The sequence below is a fragment of the Aotus nancymaae genome, unplaced genomic scaffold (assembly GCF_030222135.1).
Source record: "Aotus nancymaae isolate 86718 unplaced genomic scaffold, 86718_ANA_hifiasm-v0.15.2.pri h1tg000161l, whole genome shotgun sequence".
In the NCBI taxonomy this organism is placed as follows: Eukaryota; Metazoa; Chordata; class Mammalia; order Primates; family Aotidae; genus Aotus; species Aotus nancymaae.
In genome coordinates this window covers 640343-661984 of record NW_026988576.1, presented here as the reverse complement: position 1 = coordinate 661984, position 21642 = coordinate 640343, and the positions used below count along the sequence as shown (strand labels likewise).

At 33.6% G+C, this 21642-nt stretch overlaps 2 protein-coding genes across 6 annotated transcripts in view; one reads left to right on the top strand and one right to left on the bottom strand.

Moving 5' to 3' along the window:
* FGF14 (fibroblast growth factor 14) overlaps positions 1-18436 on the top strand; it is a 685979-nt gene extending 667543 nt beyond the window's left edge. For all 4 annotated transcript variants that reach the window (XM_012440933.3, XM_021677373.2, XM_064371776.1 and 1 more), the window contains 2 exons: positions 9376-9574; positions 15292-18436. In XM_012440933.3, the coding sequence (XP_012296356.1) occupies positions 9376-9574; positions 15292-15428 (336 nt within the window). In that variant the 3' untranslated portion in view covers positions 15429-18436. The remainder of the gene's footprint in view (positions 1-9375; positions 9575-15291) is intronic.
* The window catches only part of ITGBL1 (integrin subunit beta like 1), a 277370-nt gene continuing 260401 nt past the window's right edge, over positions 4674-21642 (bottom strand). The window contains exons 12-15 of one of the 2 annotated variants that reach the window (XR_010340881.1): positions 20331-21461; positions 16438-16564; positions 15178-15378; positions 4674-4814 (exon numbers count right to left, since the gene is read on the bottom strand). The gene's annotated coding sequence lies outside the window, so the exon portion shown is untranslated. The remainder of the gene's footprint in view (positions 4815-15177; positions 15379-16437; positions 16565-20330; positions 21462-21642) is intronic. The other variant, XR_010340882.1, reaches the window with a different exon arrangement.

Sequence of the window (21642 nt, the reverse complement as noted above, 5' to 3'; positions counted from 1 at the left end):
TCAAATGTTCATTGATGTGGTTATGTATATATACACATATATATACACACGTAACAATATACACACATATATATTTGGCTTAATATGATATTTGTATTACAACAAAAGTATGAACCACTAACTGAGTCTGAAATGTCCTTAAAATGGAGGATGAGGCGAAGCTGACCATATGCTTTTGAGACATCACTAATCTCTACTTTGATGCCTGAGTATTTGCCAAACAAAGAAACGTTTTGCATATTACTATGTACATTTGTTTTCTGGTGACATTATTTACTCAAATAATCCAGAAATGTATAAAAAACTCATGGCACCACTTTCTCTTGATTTTGTACATATGTACAGTTTTATTTCACTCATGTAAAGCAATATCAGTGTTACATTTTTCTATTAGGCAATATTCTATACAGTTAGTCTATTACCCTACACACATCTGAGAAGTGTACCTGTGAGAAGCTGATGTGTGACAAGACACATTTGATCTTAGAGCTCAATTTTCACTCATAGCACCACCCACTTTGATACCCTCATCCCATTCTAGCCTTTTCTAGGGAGTTCATAACAACATTGAGCTTTGTTTTTTAGGGGGATAATTGGCAATCCAGAAAAGCCAACCCAATTTCTATTTTGTTCACTGTTTCTTTAATTGATGAGTGAGGGTGAAAAGGTGGATACAGGTTGCACGAAGAGGAGGAAAGATTCATTTTGAGTGCCTATAAATTTTTTGGTACTTTAAAAAAACTTTTAGAGGAGGCTGAGGCAGGAGAATTGCCTGAACCCAGGAGTTGGAGGTTGCGGTGAGCCGAGATCGCGCCATTGCACTCCAGCCTGGGCAATAAGCGAAACTCTGTCTCAAAAAAAAAAAAAATTTTTAGAAATCTGCTTTTTTTTTCTTTACCTTTTTGCTCCTTTTAATTGTATTTGTTGCTTCTTAGACATGTGTCACCTCTGCTAGGGTGATAGGTTATATAATTCCTTGCTGCTTTTATCTACGTATTTTTTAATCTGTAGGTGTAGAGGTAGATAAAAATCAGCAGTATAAAATGCATATTTTCTGTGTTTAGTTGAAAGGGTGATTCAGTGAAACTGGTAATTATCTGTATCAGTTATCAATTGCCTTAATGATACTGTAGAATGAACCACCACAAAACCTGGTATAAAACAATAAGTGTATGTATATTACTTGTGAAACTAAGACTAAGTGGGGCTTGGCTAGGTAGCTCTGTAGACCTCGGCAGGACTTGATCACCTCTGTGAATAGGTTATTTTTCACTGAATCTACCTGGCTCTGCTCCCATCTCTCTCCTCCAGCCAGGGTAGCCCAGGCAGGTTCTCAGGACAGTGAGGAGGCCCAGAGAGAGGGCAAACCCAGCTGCACAAGCACTAGTGAAGCCTCTACTTTCTTTATTATATTATTATACTTTAAGTTATGGGATACATATGCAGAACGTGCAGGTGTGTTATATAGGTAAACACGTGCCATGGTGCTTTATCTTTGTTCTTAGTGAAAGGATGCTGCAAATTACATGGCAAAGGTCGTTGGTTGGGAGGAGGAGGATGAAGAATTAGGACCATTTTTGCAATTGATCACCTATCTTACAAAGTAAATTCTTTCAGTTTAACAATATGATAAAGGAGTAGGAATTGTTAAATAATTATATTTATCTTGATGAAAGTAATGTAATTGGGCAAGTTACTTAAACCTTCTGTGCCTCGGTATTTTCATTTCTAAAATGGGGATAATAATAGTGTCATCCCATAGGATTATAGTGAGGTTTGAATTAGTTGACTGTGTAGTGTTTAGAGCAGTGCTCAGTACAGAAATATGCATAATTTAAATGTTAACTGTAGTTATTAACATCATTATTATTAATTGAGGCAATCACAGTTAATACTGACTAATGTGTAAAATGATATATGGTTGTCTCAATACTTTCTTGAACGTATTTATTTTGTGAATTTTTGGCTAATATTTATAGCACTGGTACCATCTGTTCAACTTACAAGGATTATTATTTTAGGAGTTTATACATGTCTAGATTTCAGAGAAAAAGATTTTACATTATAGAACCAGTTGGGACATATTTTTATTTATAATCTTAAAATGTCTTACTTGTAGACATACTGTAAATACCGCAGATTTTTCTTTCAATTTTCTTGCTTTTATAAATTTTGTACTAATGTTAAGAAATGGTAGCAAACTTATGAGTAATGTCAATTTCATTGGTGTTTCTTAAGATGTTGTGATCATTAATTGATTTATACTATGTAGTAATGAGAATATATGCCAATGCATCCCAGTCTTTAAAGTGCATACGGTCACCTGAGACCTTGTTAAAAATGCAGATTTTGATTCTGTGGGTCCGATGTGGGCCTGGAATTCTGCATTTCTAACAAGCTTCCAGGTGATGAAGTTGCTACTGGTCCCCGAATACCACATTTTAAGTATACGTGCACGTGCACACACATGTGCACATACATACACACACACAGAGACAGCTCCTTATGTATATTTAAAAATTATGTACATGTATATATAATACATATTTTAAAATATATGATACAAATTTATATTGAATAAGTGAAATATGAATCATTTGATATTTCATTATTAAAATAAATGTTATAAAATGTAATATATAATGAATCAAAGTAACATATTTAATATATAATTGATTGTATCTAATGATGCATTAATCTCTAAATGTTGAGAAATATTTTTACTGGCAAAAAAAACCTTTAATTTACAATTTTGTTTCCCTGGAAACTACTGAAGTAACAGCATTTGGCCCTATAAATATAAGTTGCTGTTGAGACTGCTTTGTTGGCAGAAATATACTTAAATTCCCTGGGTCCTGTAATCAGGATAAAAGTTGTCTCTTAAACTCATGCATAATAATTATTACACACACAACCAACTTACTAATTTTTTTTCTTCTGTGGCCATTAGTTACAGCCCAATATTATAAATATTTGATTATATACAATTTTATATGAATAAAGTACGTTAGTCAACTTAATTTTTTGCTTTTGAGTGTTAACTACAAATATTTTGTTTCAACTTCAGGAGTGCAAATCTTTCTAAAAGATCGCAGTATTCTTTTTTTTTTATAAGTAATCTTAAGAGTGCTCTGCATTTTTTTTTTTTTAAAGAAATGGGTAGTGTCAGAACAGTAGCATTAAAGAATACAATTGATTTTAAAACTGTAAAAGATGAAAGAGATTAGGATAAATCTTTGCTGACCTTAGGATAAACTAGAGACAAAATCCTCAAAAAAATAGAAAAGGGAAAAAAAAATTGAGAATTCAGATTAAGTGGATCTGAACATTAGAATTCCCATCCAAAGGTATGTCCAATTAAGTTGAAATCTATTAAGAATAATTAAATAACAGCCTTGTTCATAACAATCAACATTTGAGTTGCACTTTCAAACTCAATTTATAGTTGTAGATATAACTACAGATTACAACTTAATCTATAGTTCACAAATTATTTTTCACCTCTCTTATTTGACATTTATAAGAAACCTTTGTTATTTAATGTTATACTCAAAGTACTTGGACTTTGAGACCTCCTCCTTTTTTAAATTTAAGCCACCTCTGAGGCTTAAAGTTGTCTTTAACTTTACTGCCAAAAAATCCTTTAATTTACAATTTTTCTAAAGAGTCCAGGATAAGGATCGCTATTGAGCTGTTAATGAGAGGGGACTGAATTTTTGGATGACTCTGGAATATAGAGATTAGCAAAATATTAGTAGCTATTATTTATCATGTGTTTATCATATACTGTTTGTTACTGTATGTCTAATATCATTTCTCTGTTTTGTCTTTTTAATTTATTTTGGAATTGTCTAGTACTCTAAAAAAATATTGTAAATGTGTTCAGAATGCACATTTTATAGTTTTCCCTTAAATGATGTCGGTGGGCAAACTTGAAGACATTCACAAAAACATAATTTTCATTTAGTCTTAGATAACACGAAGGTGACACAGTAATTAAGTGGAATTGGTGGGCTAATTCCTAATGGAAGCCCGGGCTCATAACAGAACATAAAGGCTTTTCCAAGGATGAAATGCTGGTGAAGCTTCTTCAAGTTGTGTATGTTTGTATATGTGAAAATAGGTACGATCCAAGTTTAACTCAGGAATACTTAGCGCCTCAGGAATTTGATATTGGGTTAATAACTCTTCCCTCAATTACCAAGGTTGGAAAGGCCTCAAATTTTACCTTAGATCAGGATTGGCAAACTTTTGGCAAAGGACCATGTAGTAAACATTTTAGGTTTTGTGAGCTATAAGATCTTCTTGACCACTCAGCTCTGAAATTTGTAGTGTAAATGCAGACACAGACAATATGTAAACAAATGAAAGTGTCTGATTTCCAAAGAAATCTGGCCAGTTTGCCAGACCACTGGGTTAGATTCTCAAAGTCACTTTCCATTCTGAGGTTATGGTTTTGCCAAATTGTCTGAGTTATTCATTCCTCATGAGTTATGGAAGGAGAGCTCCTTTCATCCTGAAACCAGAACTCTCTCTTTGTACATGCAAATGGCCCATCAGGGTATTTGCCTCAACAAAGGCATTTCCCTCAGAAGAGGAATTCTGCTGCTACTGTTAAGATAATAAGTACACCACAGATGGTGCTTTCATTTCAAAAACAACCACAACATAAAAAAGATATAACATTTCTGTTTAATTATTGCATTTTTCTCTCCTATGACTTGATGATTTAGTTCGGCAGTGATGCAAATTAATATTCAAGCTTCTGCTGGAACTCATCTGTTGTTGATTTTGTTGTTGTGATGGTGATGATTCTAAACATAGGCAGGAGGCAAGATGAGAAAAAGATACGTCAAACTCCTCATCGATCTCCTTTTGGCAGATTCAAAGAGTTTTTATATTTAAGCCTACATTTAAATAAGCATTTTCATATTATCACTGCCAGTTTTAGAGTGTTTCACTGGCACAATCATCATATTAGCCAACTGTATAGAAACTATCAATTAGAGTAGGACTGCTTTGATAAGCAAAGTAGGACTCCTCTTTCTTTGGTTCTTTTCTTGCTGCTCTACATTAGAGGTCTCATACTGAAGGCTCACAGACTTCCTCGTGGCCCCTGGACCCACTCAATGTTGAAAAACAAAAACTAAGAAATAGTTGCCAATGTTTAAAGGAGATTTTAAGTAGAAACTTAGATTTCTTACTTCCTTCGAAAATCAGATCTTCTAAAGATCCAAGGTTTTTATTTTCACAGGAGAACCATGTGAGGAACAGCTGCTTTTTTTAAAAAAAAAAAATTGTTTCTACCACTGTCTGCATCTCCCCACCATGGAGCCTGTGTCAGAGGCCATTTATCCTCATTATGCTGCCATGATCATGCCAGCTTGCTTCACTCTTGTATCTACCTGGTCATTAGAGGCATTTGAGTTTGTGGCCCGTGCTGTGCACATCATCCCTGGAGATCTCATCAATTACAATTATTTCCACCTATTGGACTTGAAGTAGTTCTACCTATTGGACGTTTTCGATGCAATCTGTCTTCCTAAAGCATACTGCACAAAGTGTGACTGTCCAATTACTCTCAAGAGCATTTTTGTTTATATTAGTTAATGTCACTTTTTTAGGTCACTTATAAGGAAGTCCATGCTAAGAAACTTTTCATTTTCAAAAAGGAAAATATTTTTTTTCCTGAATAACTGTTATACAGGCTTTCTCTTTTTGTCCTGGCTACCAGAAAGTTTTCAGAACTCAGTGTGTCATAATCCTGGTAGTATTTCTCCCCTTATTTTGTGTGTTCTTGCTCTCTGTAATATTAATGCTAACTATTAAAGTGAACACACACATACTCATGTTCTACAAACAACTTTTGGGTTCATTTTGTGAGAGATTAGGCTTGAAAACCTCAGTATAGACATGTTCTTAACCTTTCAAAACCATCCTCCACAGTGACAATCAGATTTGTATTTATAAAATACGAATCAGGCCACATTATTATTCCCTTGCATATTCAGAGATTCAGTATGTCTTTGTCTCATTTATAAGAGATCTAATTTGTTTATTAGAGTGTCCAAGACCCTTCATTACATTTCTCAAACCTATGTTCCCATCCAGAACATTCTCTACTTCGGTCCCACAAAGCTGGTATCTCAGTAATGAATTACTTCTAGTTCTCCAAATGTACCAGGGTATTTCCTACCTCTTGTCTTTCACAATACCATTGACTCCCCCTATAGTCACTCCAGTATTTTATAGGTAAGTCACTCAAAACAAATAATATTACATTGTTCTGTCATTTTAAAATGAAATGAACAACTACTCTTATTTATCTTGTGTTTCGTGCTGTACCCAGTATTTTGTGTAAAACTGTATTCATTGACTAATTATGTAGCTAGCTTTTGATTTGGTGAGATTTTCACAACATTGAAATAACTTATCAGGATGTATTTATGACTATAAATAATAGGGAAACTTTTAAAGAATAATTATTGAGTGCTGACTGTATGCCAAGTTATCTTCTAAATATGTAATATGTATTTATTCACTCAATCATCTCAGCTACCTTACTGCCTAATGATTTTTGTCCTCATTTTAGAGATGAGGAAACTGAAGCCCAGAGGGATTAAGTAATTTTCCCAGTAATACATAGCTAGTAAGGAGTGGGATCAGGGTTGAATCCTAAGATCTCCTCCACAGGTGATGTTTATCTGCTCCATTACTTTCTATTACATGTTGAAAGTATATCACTTATGACACCAAATAACAACTAACCTCAACTTCCATTAGTTCTATCAGTTCAACAGGAAATGCTGGGGTTATTTGAGACTTCAATTTTGTAGGAAGAGATTAAGTTCTCAAAAAGTCTTGAGAAAATATATTTTAGACAATAACATCTTTGAATTAATGTGCATGTGTGTGCACATCATTTAGCCAGAAATAAGAAAGCTGAAAATGTACCAGTCTCCACTTTCACAAGCAATTGAAGGCAATAGTTCTCAGTTATGGAAAACAGAAAGAATCACCTCTCTGCGAAGTCACAGGCACAACTCACAGAACGGTGCTGTGGAATTGACTTCCTTAGGGTCCTACGATGCAAACATTTCATCTGAAAAGATGTAGTGTCCCAAGTCCTTAAGGTATCCGCCAAGAATAAATTACATCCTTTACATCAAGCATCTTCTTCTCTTTCATATTCAACATAGTGAATTCAGAATGGAAATAACACATCCCTAAGCTGCTGATGGTGTTGCAAGCACCATTCACTATGTTTTGAACATGATAGCAGTGATGATCAGAAGACAATGAGAGTTACAGTATCCAGTGGACCTACATTTCTGTAGCTGGAGGCCCTGGTGTCTGTAGCAAAATGATGAGCAGCAGTGAGCCAGGTCCTGGGCGCAGAGACACCTGAAGACCAGAAGGTGGTGGCAGGTTCCTCTGACTTCCACTAAGTGACCCACTAGTTCAGCTCTTACCACATCACTCATAGCCGATTTTGACATACGTTTTTAACTAGTAAACAATATGCTTAGATACCCTGGCCTATCTCAGTAAAACGACAAGTGAAATGCCAAAGTCTTATCCTTTTGTTTTAGAAAGTAGAGTTTTAACCGATATATTTGTTAGTTTCTTGGAGAAAAGCTAGATTCCTAGCATTCCATTTTGTTTTAATCAACATGAATGTGTGAACATGTACTGTTTTCTCAGTCTTATTTTTCTGGCGCATGGTCTGGACGTTGACTCAGTGAGATTCATTTATTAGTGAGAAAACTAATAGGAAGATATTCGGAGATGCAGAACTCAGTGGAAAGCCAGACCATTTTTTTGGATGAGATCTTATTCTAATAGGAGGTAACATCACCAAGAAGAAATAAAGATCTATATAAGTTGCTCCAGGAGGGGGCTAAACCTGTTATTTGGCTATTGCGATTTCATCAAATTGATCATTGTAACTGTCATCTTTGTCTTGAAAAGCATCTGCCACTAACAAAGCCTCTTCCCCATGGAAAACTATTAGCTCTCAGTGAATTAGTTAAAATTATGTAGCTCACTGAACAAATTGACTCTGGCATAAGAGCATTTGATTGTTCACACTTTGATGGGAAATATTGAAAGGCAACTTCTACATGCAATTAGGTCACATGAAGTCAAGTTAGCATGAAGTCAAGTCTTTAATGTTTTTATTTTTTATCCCCTAAGGAGTATTTTCTTAGAAGAGAAACAAAAGTTACTTATTTTCTGCAATAATAAAATCTGTTAAAAATGAAAACTTTGTAGTTTTTAGTACAGTGATATTGTTAAAAAGATATTTTTTACAGTGATATTGTTAAAAAGGACAATAAGGCTCTATTTTCCATCTATATTTTATATACATATAGAATAGCACAGTGTTGAACCTATTTAAAACTAGCTAAGTGTCTTTCATGGTCTATAACCAGACAGGTTGAATTTAAAAATGCAGTAAAGAGCTATCAAAATTCATATGTAGGTTATACACTTGCCAATTTTTATTAATTTGGCATGGCATTATATTCATTATTATTCATCCCAAAGTAAGAAGTATATAAAAATCATCTATGAATAATTCTGCCATTAATCTTCGTGCTGCTTATCAATTAATATAGACCATGACATTAAGCATAATGGTTTTTAACACACTATATATAATTTCCAAAAATGCTGGGTGGTTTTTCAGTTGGAGCAGCTTTTGATGTTTATCTTCAAGAGTTCCAGTGGGGCTCCAAACCTTGAAAATAGATTTGGGGCTCCATGAATTATTTTCAACTCCTGTCACTATGACCAGCTAACATGACACCTGGCCTCAGCTGGTTACGCAACAATACCTCTAGTGGCTGGCGTGTGAGCCAGCTGATTGTCATGGTTGTAGTTTGAGGTTTCAGTTTTTCCTAAGTAAGATGTATCACCCTATGATTTGAGTGATCCGAACAGCCACTGGCAACTGTTAGAGTAGCATATCTCAGTTCCTATGGAAACATGTAAAATGGATTATAAAATATTTGCAACATATATTTTGTTGACTTTATTGTGACTATCTGATGCTACTTTAATGTTTCCTTTCTGATTATACTCTGGTTGAATGGTCTTCTGTTTAAGTGAAATCTTTAGTTTGCTCATGTCTTCGGTTTTCTTATGATAAACTTTTGCCTCTATATAGTCTCAATAGTAGCAGATTATTCTCAATTTGTTGTATATTTTTAAAAAATGTATAGACGATTATTGTTTGCAGGAAGGGGTATATCCAATCATCCATGCCAATGGACTCTTTCACCATGCTGGAAAAGTTCCTAGAGAATGAATTGAATGGATAGTGAAGATCAAGTTCCTTCCTCTAACTTTTGTTTTCTTTTCTCTCCACAGGAACTTTTTACCCCTGAATGCAAGTTTAAAGAATCTGTTTTTGAAAATTATTATGTAATCTACTCATCCATGCTGTACAGACAACAGGAATCTGGTAGAGCCTGGTTTTTGGGATTAAATAAAGAAGGGCAAGCTATGAAAGGAAACAGAGTAAAGAAAACCAAACCAGCAGCTCATTTTCTACCCAAGCCATTGGAAGGTTAGTATTATGTATGCGTCATTGTTACATAGACTTATTACACATTTTATTTTTCAAATTGATAGATCTACTATGGCCATAAAAAACCCTCAAGAAGTCCTGGAAATGCCATTTATTTTATCTGGGTGATGGTTACACAGATGCCTACTTAAGTTATTCATTTAGAATCTGTGCCCCTATATACTTTATCGTATTTGTGTATGTATGTGTACCAGGAAAAACTTCTCTGCCACTTCCAATGTCTCAAATCCTCACTGCTACAACCACTCTAACCCTTAATTTAAATTAATTTAAAACAATTTTGAATCTGTAATGATACAAATCTATGATGATAAGAATATTAGAAAAAGATGATAAGTATATTAGAAAAGTAAGTTTTGAGTGTAGAATCAAAAGTATTTTCCATTTTGATATTATCTAGGTGAAAGTAATTACATACTTGTGAATTATTATAATTACAGAAAATTAAGAGATAATAGCTTAACTCTTAAAGAACTTGCTGATCTTACACATCTCCTTTCAAATTGCATAACTCTTCACTGTATACAGTTGTAGAATTACTTCTGTTACTAAAATAATTTATCCATATTCATTTATAAATAATGGTGACTTCACATTTACTTAAATCAGATGCCCAAAGAACAGGCCACAAAGTTTTTATAATTAATCAACAACATCTGCACCTCTCTCATTAATGATTCTGCCAAAAGTGTCATTTACTTTTATCTATGTAACATTTGAGAATTACAAAAATATTTGATTGTAGGCTATTCACATGCACTTTCTATTCAAATACTTTTGTTTTCTCTTTTGCAGAAGATCAAACCTATAGTAACTCAGTAAATACTTTAAACCAGCTTAGACAGCTCAATTTTCTTTTTGTTTTTTTATTCCTATAGGAAAGGCTTAGCCATCAAGAGAAAATGCATATTGGTTTCATGATGCATATTCTCTATATTGAAATAAAATAATTTTGAGCAATCAATTCTTCATTATCTGTGAGTGTATAATTTTCAGTTTGCCTAAATTCAGAAAAACCACTCTTATTGGCTAATACTACTTTTATAATTTCAATGAAGTTGACTTACTGTCACTCTTAATTATATTTGTCTGTAGAACAATTTATCGAAATCCAAACAGCCACCAGGGCCTATGCAGGAAATGACAGATTATTCTAGAGTCTGAAATATTCTCAGTATATGGTAGATAGAAGGAAGATTAGAGTAGAAGGAAGTTAGAGGATTTACCTTTTCTTCCCAAATAACACGTCCATGATACACTTTCATTGTTTTAAATGAATTTTGGTAACATGAAAACTATTGTTTCCTTCTCATATATATATACATACACATACACATACACATACATATATATACACACACATACATATATATATACACACATATATATATGTGTATTAAATGAATTTTTGGTAACATTGGACTCACCAATATTTAAATGCAAATAAAAAATTAAAAACTAAGGCCACAGAAGCTCTAACAAGACCATGGTGTATTCCACCTTACGTTATCTCTTTTCACTCATTTTTCCAAACAGTTGTTAAAAATTGACTAAATATTTAAAACCTTACCTTTTAGCTGCATAAATGTAACAAAACCCAAACGGGGTTTTATGTTGTTTAACCGAGGTAAAATTTGGGAACCAGTTGTTTTGTATATCCCATAGCAAATATCTGAGATAATAATGTGGCATAGAATGATACTTGGTATCTCACTCATGTTTTCAATTGTTGTGTGTATATGACTGTATATGTGTGTATATATATAACTATTGTTTCCTTCTCATATATATATCAACATACACACATATACATACACATACATACATATACATACATATATATGTATATATATAACTATTGTTTCCTTCTCATATATATACACATACATATATACACACACATACATACATGTATATATACATGTGTATGTGTGTATACATGTATATACACATGTATGTATATACATACGTATATATGTGTAAACATACATATGTATATATGTGTATATATGTATATGCGTATGTATATATAATACATGTATAATACATATATAATACATGTGTATATATAATACATACATGTATTATATATTATATATGTATATGTGTGTATATATGTATATGTATTAAACATGTATAATACATATATATACATATGTATTATATATACCTATACATATATATTATATATACATATGTATTATATATTATACATGTATTATATATACATATGTATGTGTATATATGTGTATATGTATTATATGTACATATATACATGTATGTATATGTATTACATATACATACGTGTATTATATATACACAATACATATAAATGTATATATATTATATATACATACGTATGTATACATACATATGTATGGGTGTACATACGTATGTATGTATATATATGTATGTATGTGTATATGTATGAGAAGGAAACAAATTATATATATACATATATATATGTATGTATATGTGTGTATCTATATGAAAAGGAAATGTTATATATACATATATGTATGTGTATATGTGTATATATACACGTGTGTGTATATATGTATATGTATGTGTATATGTATATACATGTGTATACGTATACATGTATATATGTATATATACGTATGTATATGTATATACATGTATATATGTATATATACGTATGTATATGTATATACATGTATATATGTATATATACGTATATACACACATATACATACACACATGTATATGTACATGTATATATATGTATGTGTGTATATATGTGTATATATATGAGAAGGAAACAGTTATATACATACATATATATGTATGTATATGTGTGTATGTATATATATGTGTGTATGTGTAGATATATATATGAGAAGGAAACAATAGTTAGATACATACAGACATATACAATCATATACACACAATTGAAAACAGTGAAATACATATATACATATATACATGAGTGAAATATATGTATACATATATTTGTATGTGTGTATATATGTATATGTGTATGTATATGAGAAGGAAACAATAGTTATATATATGTATGTATATGTGTGTATGTATATATGAAAAGGAAATGTTATATAGATACATACATGTATATATGTGTATATATGTATTATACATATAATACATGTATAATACATATACATACATGTGCATATATAATACATGACATGTATTATATATACATATGTAAGTATACATACATATACATTTGTATATACATACATGTACATATACATGTATACACACATACACACATGTATATATACATGTATATATATAGTATGTATGTATATATGTATGTGTATATGAGAAGGAAACAATAGTTATATATACATATACGTATGTATATATATGTATATGTATATGTATATGTATGTGTGTGTATATATATATGAGAAGGAAACAATAGTTATATATATACATATATATGTATGTATATATGTGTATGTGTATATATGTGTGCGTATGTATATATATATATGAGAAGGAAACAATAGTTATATATATACACACATATACAATTATATACACACAACAATTGAAAACATGAGTGAGATACCAAGTATCATTCTATGCCACATTATTATCTCAGATATTTGCTATGGGATATACAAAACAACTGGTTCCCAAATTTTACCTCAGTTAAACGACATAAAACCCCGTTTGGGTTTTGCTACATTTATGCAGCTAAAAGGTAAGGTTTTAAATATTTAGTCAATTTTTAACAACTGTTTGAAAAAATGAGTGAAAAGAGATAACGTAAGGTGGAAATACACCATGGTCTTGTTAGAGCTTCTGTGGCCTTAGTTTTTTATTTGCATTTAAATATTGGTGAGTCCATTGTTACGAAAATTCATTTAATACACATACATATATGTGTGTGTATATATATGTATGTATGTGTATATATATGTATGTGTATATATATATATGAGAAGGAAACAATAGTTTCCATGTATTCAAAAAATTCGTAGAAGTACTCTAAAAACAGTTAAGCGGGTAGGTACTATAATGACAGAGGCTATCACACTGTTTACTTGATAGAAGAAAATTAATTCCAAACTTTCAAAACCCATACTGGATATAAATTACGTTATTGGAAATGTTAGGACAAATTAAGTACCTGGTTAATTATTGATAGGCTAGAACATTCATCTCTCTGATGAAACTTCACTACATAGAAAAGGTCAGGCTGGGTGTAGTGGCTCACGCCTGTAAGCCCAGCACTTTGGAAGGCTGAGGCAGGCAGATCACAAGGTCAGGTGTTCGTTTGAGACCAGCCTGGCCAACATGGCAAAACCCCGTCTCTACTAAAAATACAAAAATTAGCCAGGCATGGTGGTGAGTGCCTGTAATCCCAGCTACTCAGGAGACTGAGGCAGGAAAATTGCTTGACTCTGGGAGGCAGAAGTTGTAGTGAGCTGAGATCGTGCCACTGCACTGCACTCCGGCCCAGGCAACAGAGCAAGACTCCGTCTCAAAAAAAAAAAAATCAAGGTCAATGCTTCCTGCTTTTGTCTCCCTAATTTGGTTAGCACTAGGAGTGAGAGATTGGAATATGCTTCCAGGATGTGCGTTAGTTTCTTTTGCTACCTTGGCAAGTCATTTAATAGAAGTCTTATATACGTTTGCTCTTTCAAGTATGTGTGCTGCTGAAAACTCAGATGATGCATTCATGCCAAAGGCCACATTCTACCCCCTTGAACATAGGAAATGCATATGGTAGTTCCTCTTAACTAAACCTAAGAACTCTTCATAAAATACCTTAAACTTTCAAAAACCTAAAAAGCAGTTTGGGCAGCCTTAATGCACTTGTATTTCTGATGACAGATGACTTTAACCCCTAGTTTCCCAAAGCACCAGTCACTCTTATATGTCCTTTCCCAGGACTTCCAAAAGTTATTTTCTAAAAAGCCACATGAACTACTGTGATTATGCCACCAAATATGATTCAGATAATTCTTCAGGCAATTTCACTTGCTTTCTTGCCATTATGTTTCTACCCCTATATCAGGTCAATTATTAGATTTTTTAATAATGTAGCAAAAAACAAGGAGTTGCCTTCTGCTGCTCAAGGGTCTCTTTCCATGATTGTAGGAAATGAACATTGAAATGAAATCTCCTGAAGCCTCTGGCTTATGGGAAGAGAGTGTGTGTGTAGCTTTGAAGTTGACACTATATGACTATGTTGCTTTTGAATCAGATGAGAGAAAATAATTTAGTGTTCTAGGATGCAAATATCATAGCTCACAAAGACTGATTGAGGTGAATGAGAAGTTCAAGTGTTGATATTAGTGTATAGTCAAAGGGAAGTCTGAGTTTTCCTTTTTGAAAATTAAGTTAAATGCTTGTCATTCTCCTACAGTGTGTGTGTGTGTGTGTGTGTGTGTGTTTTACATAATGGACCCACAAAGAGGCCATAGCTCCCATTTAAACTTTCTGTCATAGACAAAAAGCCATACACGCTCATGTACCTGTTTTAGGTATACAGACCAGACAATGTGAAAGGAGTATTGTCTTCCGTGGGCTGGAAATGATTGCTTTACAACAGGAATTCCTTCTCAATGGTATAGCTTTACCTCAGGGAAAACAGAAGTGGGCAAACTGCAGCGGTCTGTGCACGTACAGATGGACCGTTCTCGCACCTAACCAAGCACTGTTTCCTTTTCCTCCTCCTCTCTTCCCATCACTAGTTGCCATGTACCGAGAACCATCTTTGCATGATGTTGGGGAAACGGTCCCGAAGCCTGGGGTGACGCCAAGTAAAAGCACAAGTGCGTCTGCAATAATGAATGGAGGCAAACCAGTCAACAAGAGTAAGACAACATAGCCAGATCCTCACAGGTGTTGTGACTTATTTGTCCTGAGCACAGTTGAGTAATTTATCCTCACCAGACATTCCTGCTCTGTGGCTGAAGAGCAGCTGGAAGTAAGCTAACGCTTGCTCTTTGCTGTCTCTGAACTTCTCTGTTGCAAGTGGATAAATTTCAACCTGTTGCGCCCCCCACAACAAGAAGACACCTGGATAACCAGCTAAACTCAGACCATGGAATGCCCTACCAGATATGGAATGCCTTTTTAATATCTTTTCTGTGACTGTGACACTTCATGTGAATGACATACTTCACAAGTACACTCGATACCTTGCCTGCTGACAGCTACCCATAATCCTTTTTGAGTCCTGTTTCAGCGAAATCTATGTGTTTAAGTTCAATTTTGTAGCACACAAATAATATTGAGTAATTTCTAGTTAGACGCTGTAAACCTGTGCTATTATGGATTTCTCTTCTTCCCATTTTTACAGGGCTGCTCGCTCCACTGTCTGTGACCTTTTTGCAGGGATTTTGTTCCTCTAAATCTTAAATGTTGCAGTTGGCTTAGTTCAGAGAGCAATCAGGGAATCAGGAAGCCTTCTAAACCTATTATTACAAATTGCATCTATCAAGATTAAGATTGTTGTCTCTGGCTCACACTATCGATTAAACACACATATACGCTCTATCCAGTAGCAGATACTGTGCTCCCAAGGTTGGCGTTGCCTGGGTGGGAAATGGCTCAAACACAATCCAGGGAAGCTCTCTATGATGATGTGTGTTTGACATCCCCCTCTAGTTTCTTTGTGTGTGTGTGTTTTATACATATCACAAGCTTACTGGTAATGGTAACATTTGCCTTGCCCAGCGAGCAAGACCCACTGGTTTTTGAGAAAGTGGGTCCAATGATTTCTGTAGGCCTTGTAGGCCTGATTAAGGTTCATTTTTCATCTATTAATTCTCATTATTTGGAAAAAAAAAAAAAAAAGGAAAATCAATAATTACAACCTACAAGAATCGCGCTACCTAAATCCATTTCAGATGATATACTCCGTCCTGTTTTTAATGAACCAAACTTAACGCCATCCCCGTTTCTGGCTGCGTTCCCCTCATACTCAGCAGAGCATGGGCAAGACGGCTGTTGTGTTCTTTCCTGCAGCAGCAATGCAAACGTTAGTTATAAATTAGACTTTAATAATATTTTTGGTGTTTAATGACAAGTTTTTAAACTGGACATACTAGGAAAAAATATTTTTTTTAGCTCAGCATGCTGAGTCCGGTACTGTGTATTTCACCAGTACATGCCTCTAACTCAGCATTTGGGGCCCATGCTGCCCAGTGGCTGGGTTAGAGGTGCCTTGCCATGATCTCAGAATACAGTCTGTTGAATTATCCTAGATGAAAATAAAGGCAAACCAACATATTCATCCATTAGGATTTTGGTCCATTCTGTTTATTAATTACCTTTTGTTTTATTTTGCATTCTTAATTTCCTTTTTAATTTAATACTGTTTGAACTCTGAGCTTAGGGAAGACTACTACCGAGAAAGGCCAGGAGCAGTTGACTACACAGTGAAGATCCCATGCAAAATGTTCAATATTGGATCTAAAGGGTTTCAAAATGTTTCATACTAAACTGTTTGGGAATATATTTGTTAACTCTGTGTACACCTAATAAAATTCAATGTTTTCTTCTCAGAAGAGTTCATTGAGACCAAACTGAACCTCATTTATTGAAAATTATATGTGGGATCAATGTACTGGCCTCTTGTTATTCTTTCTCTGTGGGAGGATGACCCGGTTGTCATTTTCCCCATCTGCACTGTATTTATTGGGAAATTATTTTGTCATTGCTTTCATAAATCTTCATGACAGCCCTTGCCCAGCATTGAAAAATTCTGGCCTGCTTAGCTGATTAAAGGTTTAGTATAAATTTAACTGTTTATGCTTATTTCATTTTCATATTGGATTCTACTTGAATAAATAAAAAGTTAGCAGAACGTTTGAGTAGATTTATTGTCAATGATGCTAAATTACAAATACAAAAAAAAAAATGATTCCTTTGGTCATTTCTGATTTGGTGTTATGTCATTTTGAAGGCTATTGTTTTTAATGGGATCAGTTAAAATATATTAGATAAAGTCTATTAACCAATTATTTTCAGAAAACATATACCCCATAATATGTGGCAAACTATGAGTACTTTTTAACTTGTAATCCAATCGAATGGGCTTAATAGACAGTACTTACAGCATCTCACACACACACACACACGCACACACATGCACACAGCAAACAACCCCATCTATCTGTTATTGATAATCAGCCCTACTTGCTGGTTTCTTTTCCCCTGCAAGTCTGTTTATTGTTTTAAATTAAGACAAGACTTATTTTTGTAAATGACTGAGATTTATGTAAATGTGTACCTATGTTGTTTTATATACGGGGTGTCTATAAGGGCATTTATCCCTATAAAGGATGTCAAACAGTTTCTTCTAATATATGTTTAGACATAGTGCAGAGGGGTCCTTGTTATTTGTAATTTAGTTAGGTCATTTACTTTGTGTCTGGTCTCACCTGTTGCATGGGAAGAGGGCAGCACTGACGAACTGCATGTAGTAGGTACCTGTGTATCAAGAACTGTTGGTATGTATTGCTAATTTGCATACAAAGAGTTTGTCTGCATTGTACAGTTTCTGTGTTTAATAGCATTTGTTGTATTCACAAATACAACATATTGAATAAACTATATGAAGGCATATTAAACAACATCAAACAACTTTATGTAACAAAATGGCATTGCATCACCCACCAATATATAGAAATGTCATGTAAATAAGTTGGTAAACTCAGTTTTCCCCTTTACCATGCCAAAGAAAATTTTAGCTCTTTGATGATACCTCTCTTGCTATTTGTTTGGGATAAGACTTCACCACTTTTTTCCCTCAGAAATTAAGTTTGCTGTTATTAAGTAAGTGCAATCTGTCACTACTGATGTTCCGTATAGTAAATCTGATGGAATTCATTTGTATTTAAAGACCGTGTGTTTTGTACCTCCATGTGCATATGTCCATTGTATCAAGTCTCTAGAATACTCCATTCCTTCTGCATGCATATCTGGGGTGGGAGGGTTATTTCTACTGATTTGTTAGAGTAGCTGATTGCTTTGCCAATCCCTCAACAATGCCCGGAAATGTGGTTTTGATATTTCAAATGACAACATTTTTGTTTTCTAATAAGGTTGCTTTTTAAAACATTTTGCTACCACTTTACTTGGAAAAATTAGAGAAGACACGCAAGTTCTCCACCCTATTCAAGGAGCAAAATGGAACTGAGCATTATTTCATTACAAATCCTGAAGAATTTGGAGATTCTTGCTCTAAATGTTGGCTTGTCCTGAATGGTTTTGGGTAGGGGTGGCTTAAAGAGATCCACGATGGGGCCAAAGGACTCCTGCTCCAGTTCTTCTAATAGTTTGCCTCTTAGGGAGCAAGCAGAGGTTCTTTATTATACCTGGCCACTTGCTTAGTTAATGCTTTAAGCACCGAAAGAGTTATTTTTATCAGGATGAACAGTATCAGATTTGGTTTTCTTTAAAAACCAAAAACTTCTTATTTTTTACGTTAGACATCTATCACTTCATTTAAAATTATCTCCCTAATATTAGAGATAATTAATGTTTGATACATATTCAAGAAGAGACCACATTGACTAACATCCAGTTTAGAAAGAAGATGAAAATAATTGAAAATTATTTTCAATTTTAATTCAGAACAAGGCTATATCAAGAGAAAGCTATTGGGCTAAATCCTCAATTATTTTTCAAACTGCAGGCATGTCAAAATCCAGGATGTACATTGTGCTACTTTGAGTGAAATGTAAGTCATAGCTTAGGTTTCTTAGCCTACAATGTGAAACTCTTGACTCTCTTAAATATTGAATAGAGTTTCAAAGTGTTGATACTTGAGTCTGCAAACTAAGGATGAGTTGTGTTTCAGTTTTTTTTCTTGATTTTCACTAAGTCTAATTCCAATGTCTACTGGCAGAGATTATATTTGCATTTGAGGTGGTGGAGGCCATTCCTTCCAAAGTGCTACTGGAATCCAGATAAACTCAAGGAGCCTGGAAATGCAACGGGTATAATGTCTCTCCTCTTATGTCTTTGCACTTTAGTTGACTTTTTTTGGAAAAGTCCCCGGGTGGAATTTCTCAGTGGTGATTTGCCAAACAAGCAGGGTTAGTGCCAATACTTTCTGTAAACTTCTTGCATCCCTTCCAATTGACATGAATCCCACTGCAACTTCCTCAAACCAGAACGAGCCAATCAGATTTGCTTATTTTCTCCCACCTGTTATAAGTTTGTTCCTGCCCTGCTTGCTTTTTAGAGGGAGTTTCTATCACAGAGTTGGAAAAGTACAAAATCATATTTAAGAAGGAAAAAGTTTATGTCTTTACATGTAATTATTTTTTTCCAATCTAAATTCAATCACTTCTTAATAGATATATTGGTGTTTGCATTGCTGGCATCAAAACCACACATATACACACAAACACACACACATACACACAAAGAAATATAGTGAACAGAAATAAGTAAAAATATTTCTGTTTTCAAAGAAAAAGCATTCCTTAGAGTTTAGGTATCATGTAACTTATAATACATTTCCAGTACTATGGTTTCTAACTAAATGAACACTAGAACAGAACTGACCATATTTTCATCTTTGTCCAACATTTTGAACTTTATGGTATAACTTCTCCAATATCTAAATTCTTTTTCTGAGAAAACAAATGCTGAGAACATTTTTGACACTGTTCTTACATAAGACTATGAAAAAGAGCAGCACTTTTGTTGTAGTTATTGTTCTTAATAAAAAGGATAATAACAGAGGGTTATAAAAAATAAAAATAAGACTCACCTGAGGTTTTGTGATGAGCCACAGAGAATCAAGGGCAGTTCCAGTGGAGCTGAGGCTGACAACATACTGTTCAGTTGCCAGCCAAATCCACCCTTAAAATCTGTTTTTGTATGGCCTGGGAACTCAGAAGGAATTATTTTTTTACAGCTTTAAAGTAGTAAACAGAAACAAACAAAGAAGAATATGAGACAGGGATGTATGTAGTCTGTAAAGTTTAACTTTCTGGTCCTTGACAGGAGGATAAACCCTGTGATAGGAGAATCCAAAGGTCATTTGTATTAGGATGGCTAGATCATGTGATGAATTCCAAAGTCTGCGCAACAGCAAATATGTCATCAAAATTGCTACAGAACAACAATAATAGGTTGTTTGCAGTTTAAAATGTTTAGGTAGTGAAGAAGAAAGAATATAATCTACATTATTTATTGACTACTTATATTGCCCTCATTTTACAAGAGAGAGATATCAATTTACATACTCAATCATAGAACTACAACATGGTTGCACTCAATCTCAGGATAGAGATAACAATTTTATAAATGTATTACATTATGAGAACCTTATTAGTACTATAAAAATCAGCATCAGTTAAATGTTCTCTTAAAATAATTTTCAATATTAAATTTTTAAGTAACTCAGTGGATGCATATTTTCCTTATTTTTGGTAATTTGACTTACAAAGTTCAAGCCATGACTCTAGAATACTTACATCATTAAAATAAAATTTCCAAGTAAAAATTTTCATCTTAAAATAATATAGAAATGATTTTGCTACATTATAGGATTTTACAAAATAACTCACCTTTAGGAAAAAAAAAAGGTTTTTTTAGCTCTAAATAACTAAAGATTGCCTAATGTGTATAAGTAGATTTACCTGTAAATATATCAGGGAAGTCCCAGTTATTGTACATTTTCATAATTCAATGTGAATTTCATACAAAGCAAAGTTTCACCATTAAGAAAATAAACATTTTGTTCCTATCACTGAGTGAATATTTGTAATTTCTATTTAAGCCATTTCTAGATTTTTTTTTTTTGGGTCCTTTTGTGAGCTTCTGAGATTGGTGCCATTTTATCACAATATTTCTCTTCTTGATTCTTTGCATGAACCCAGGTTTCCAGAAAGGTATCCTTAGAAAAAAAAAAGTATTTTAAGGGAAATGGACGCATACTTCAGTCCCATTATATATGTAACTGAATATTGTCTTTTTAAAAGGCCACATTACCATGGAATAAATTAAAATTTAAAAATCCAGTTTCTTGTACACATAACCCCTGTCCAGTTTTTAAAATGTGATCCCTTATTTCTAAA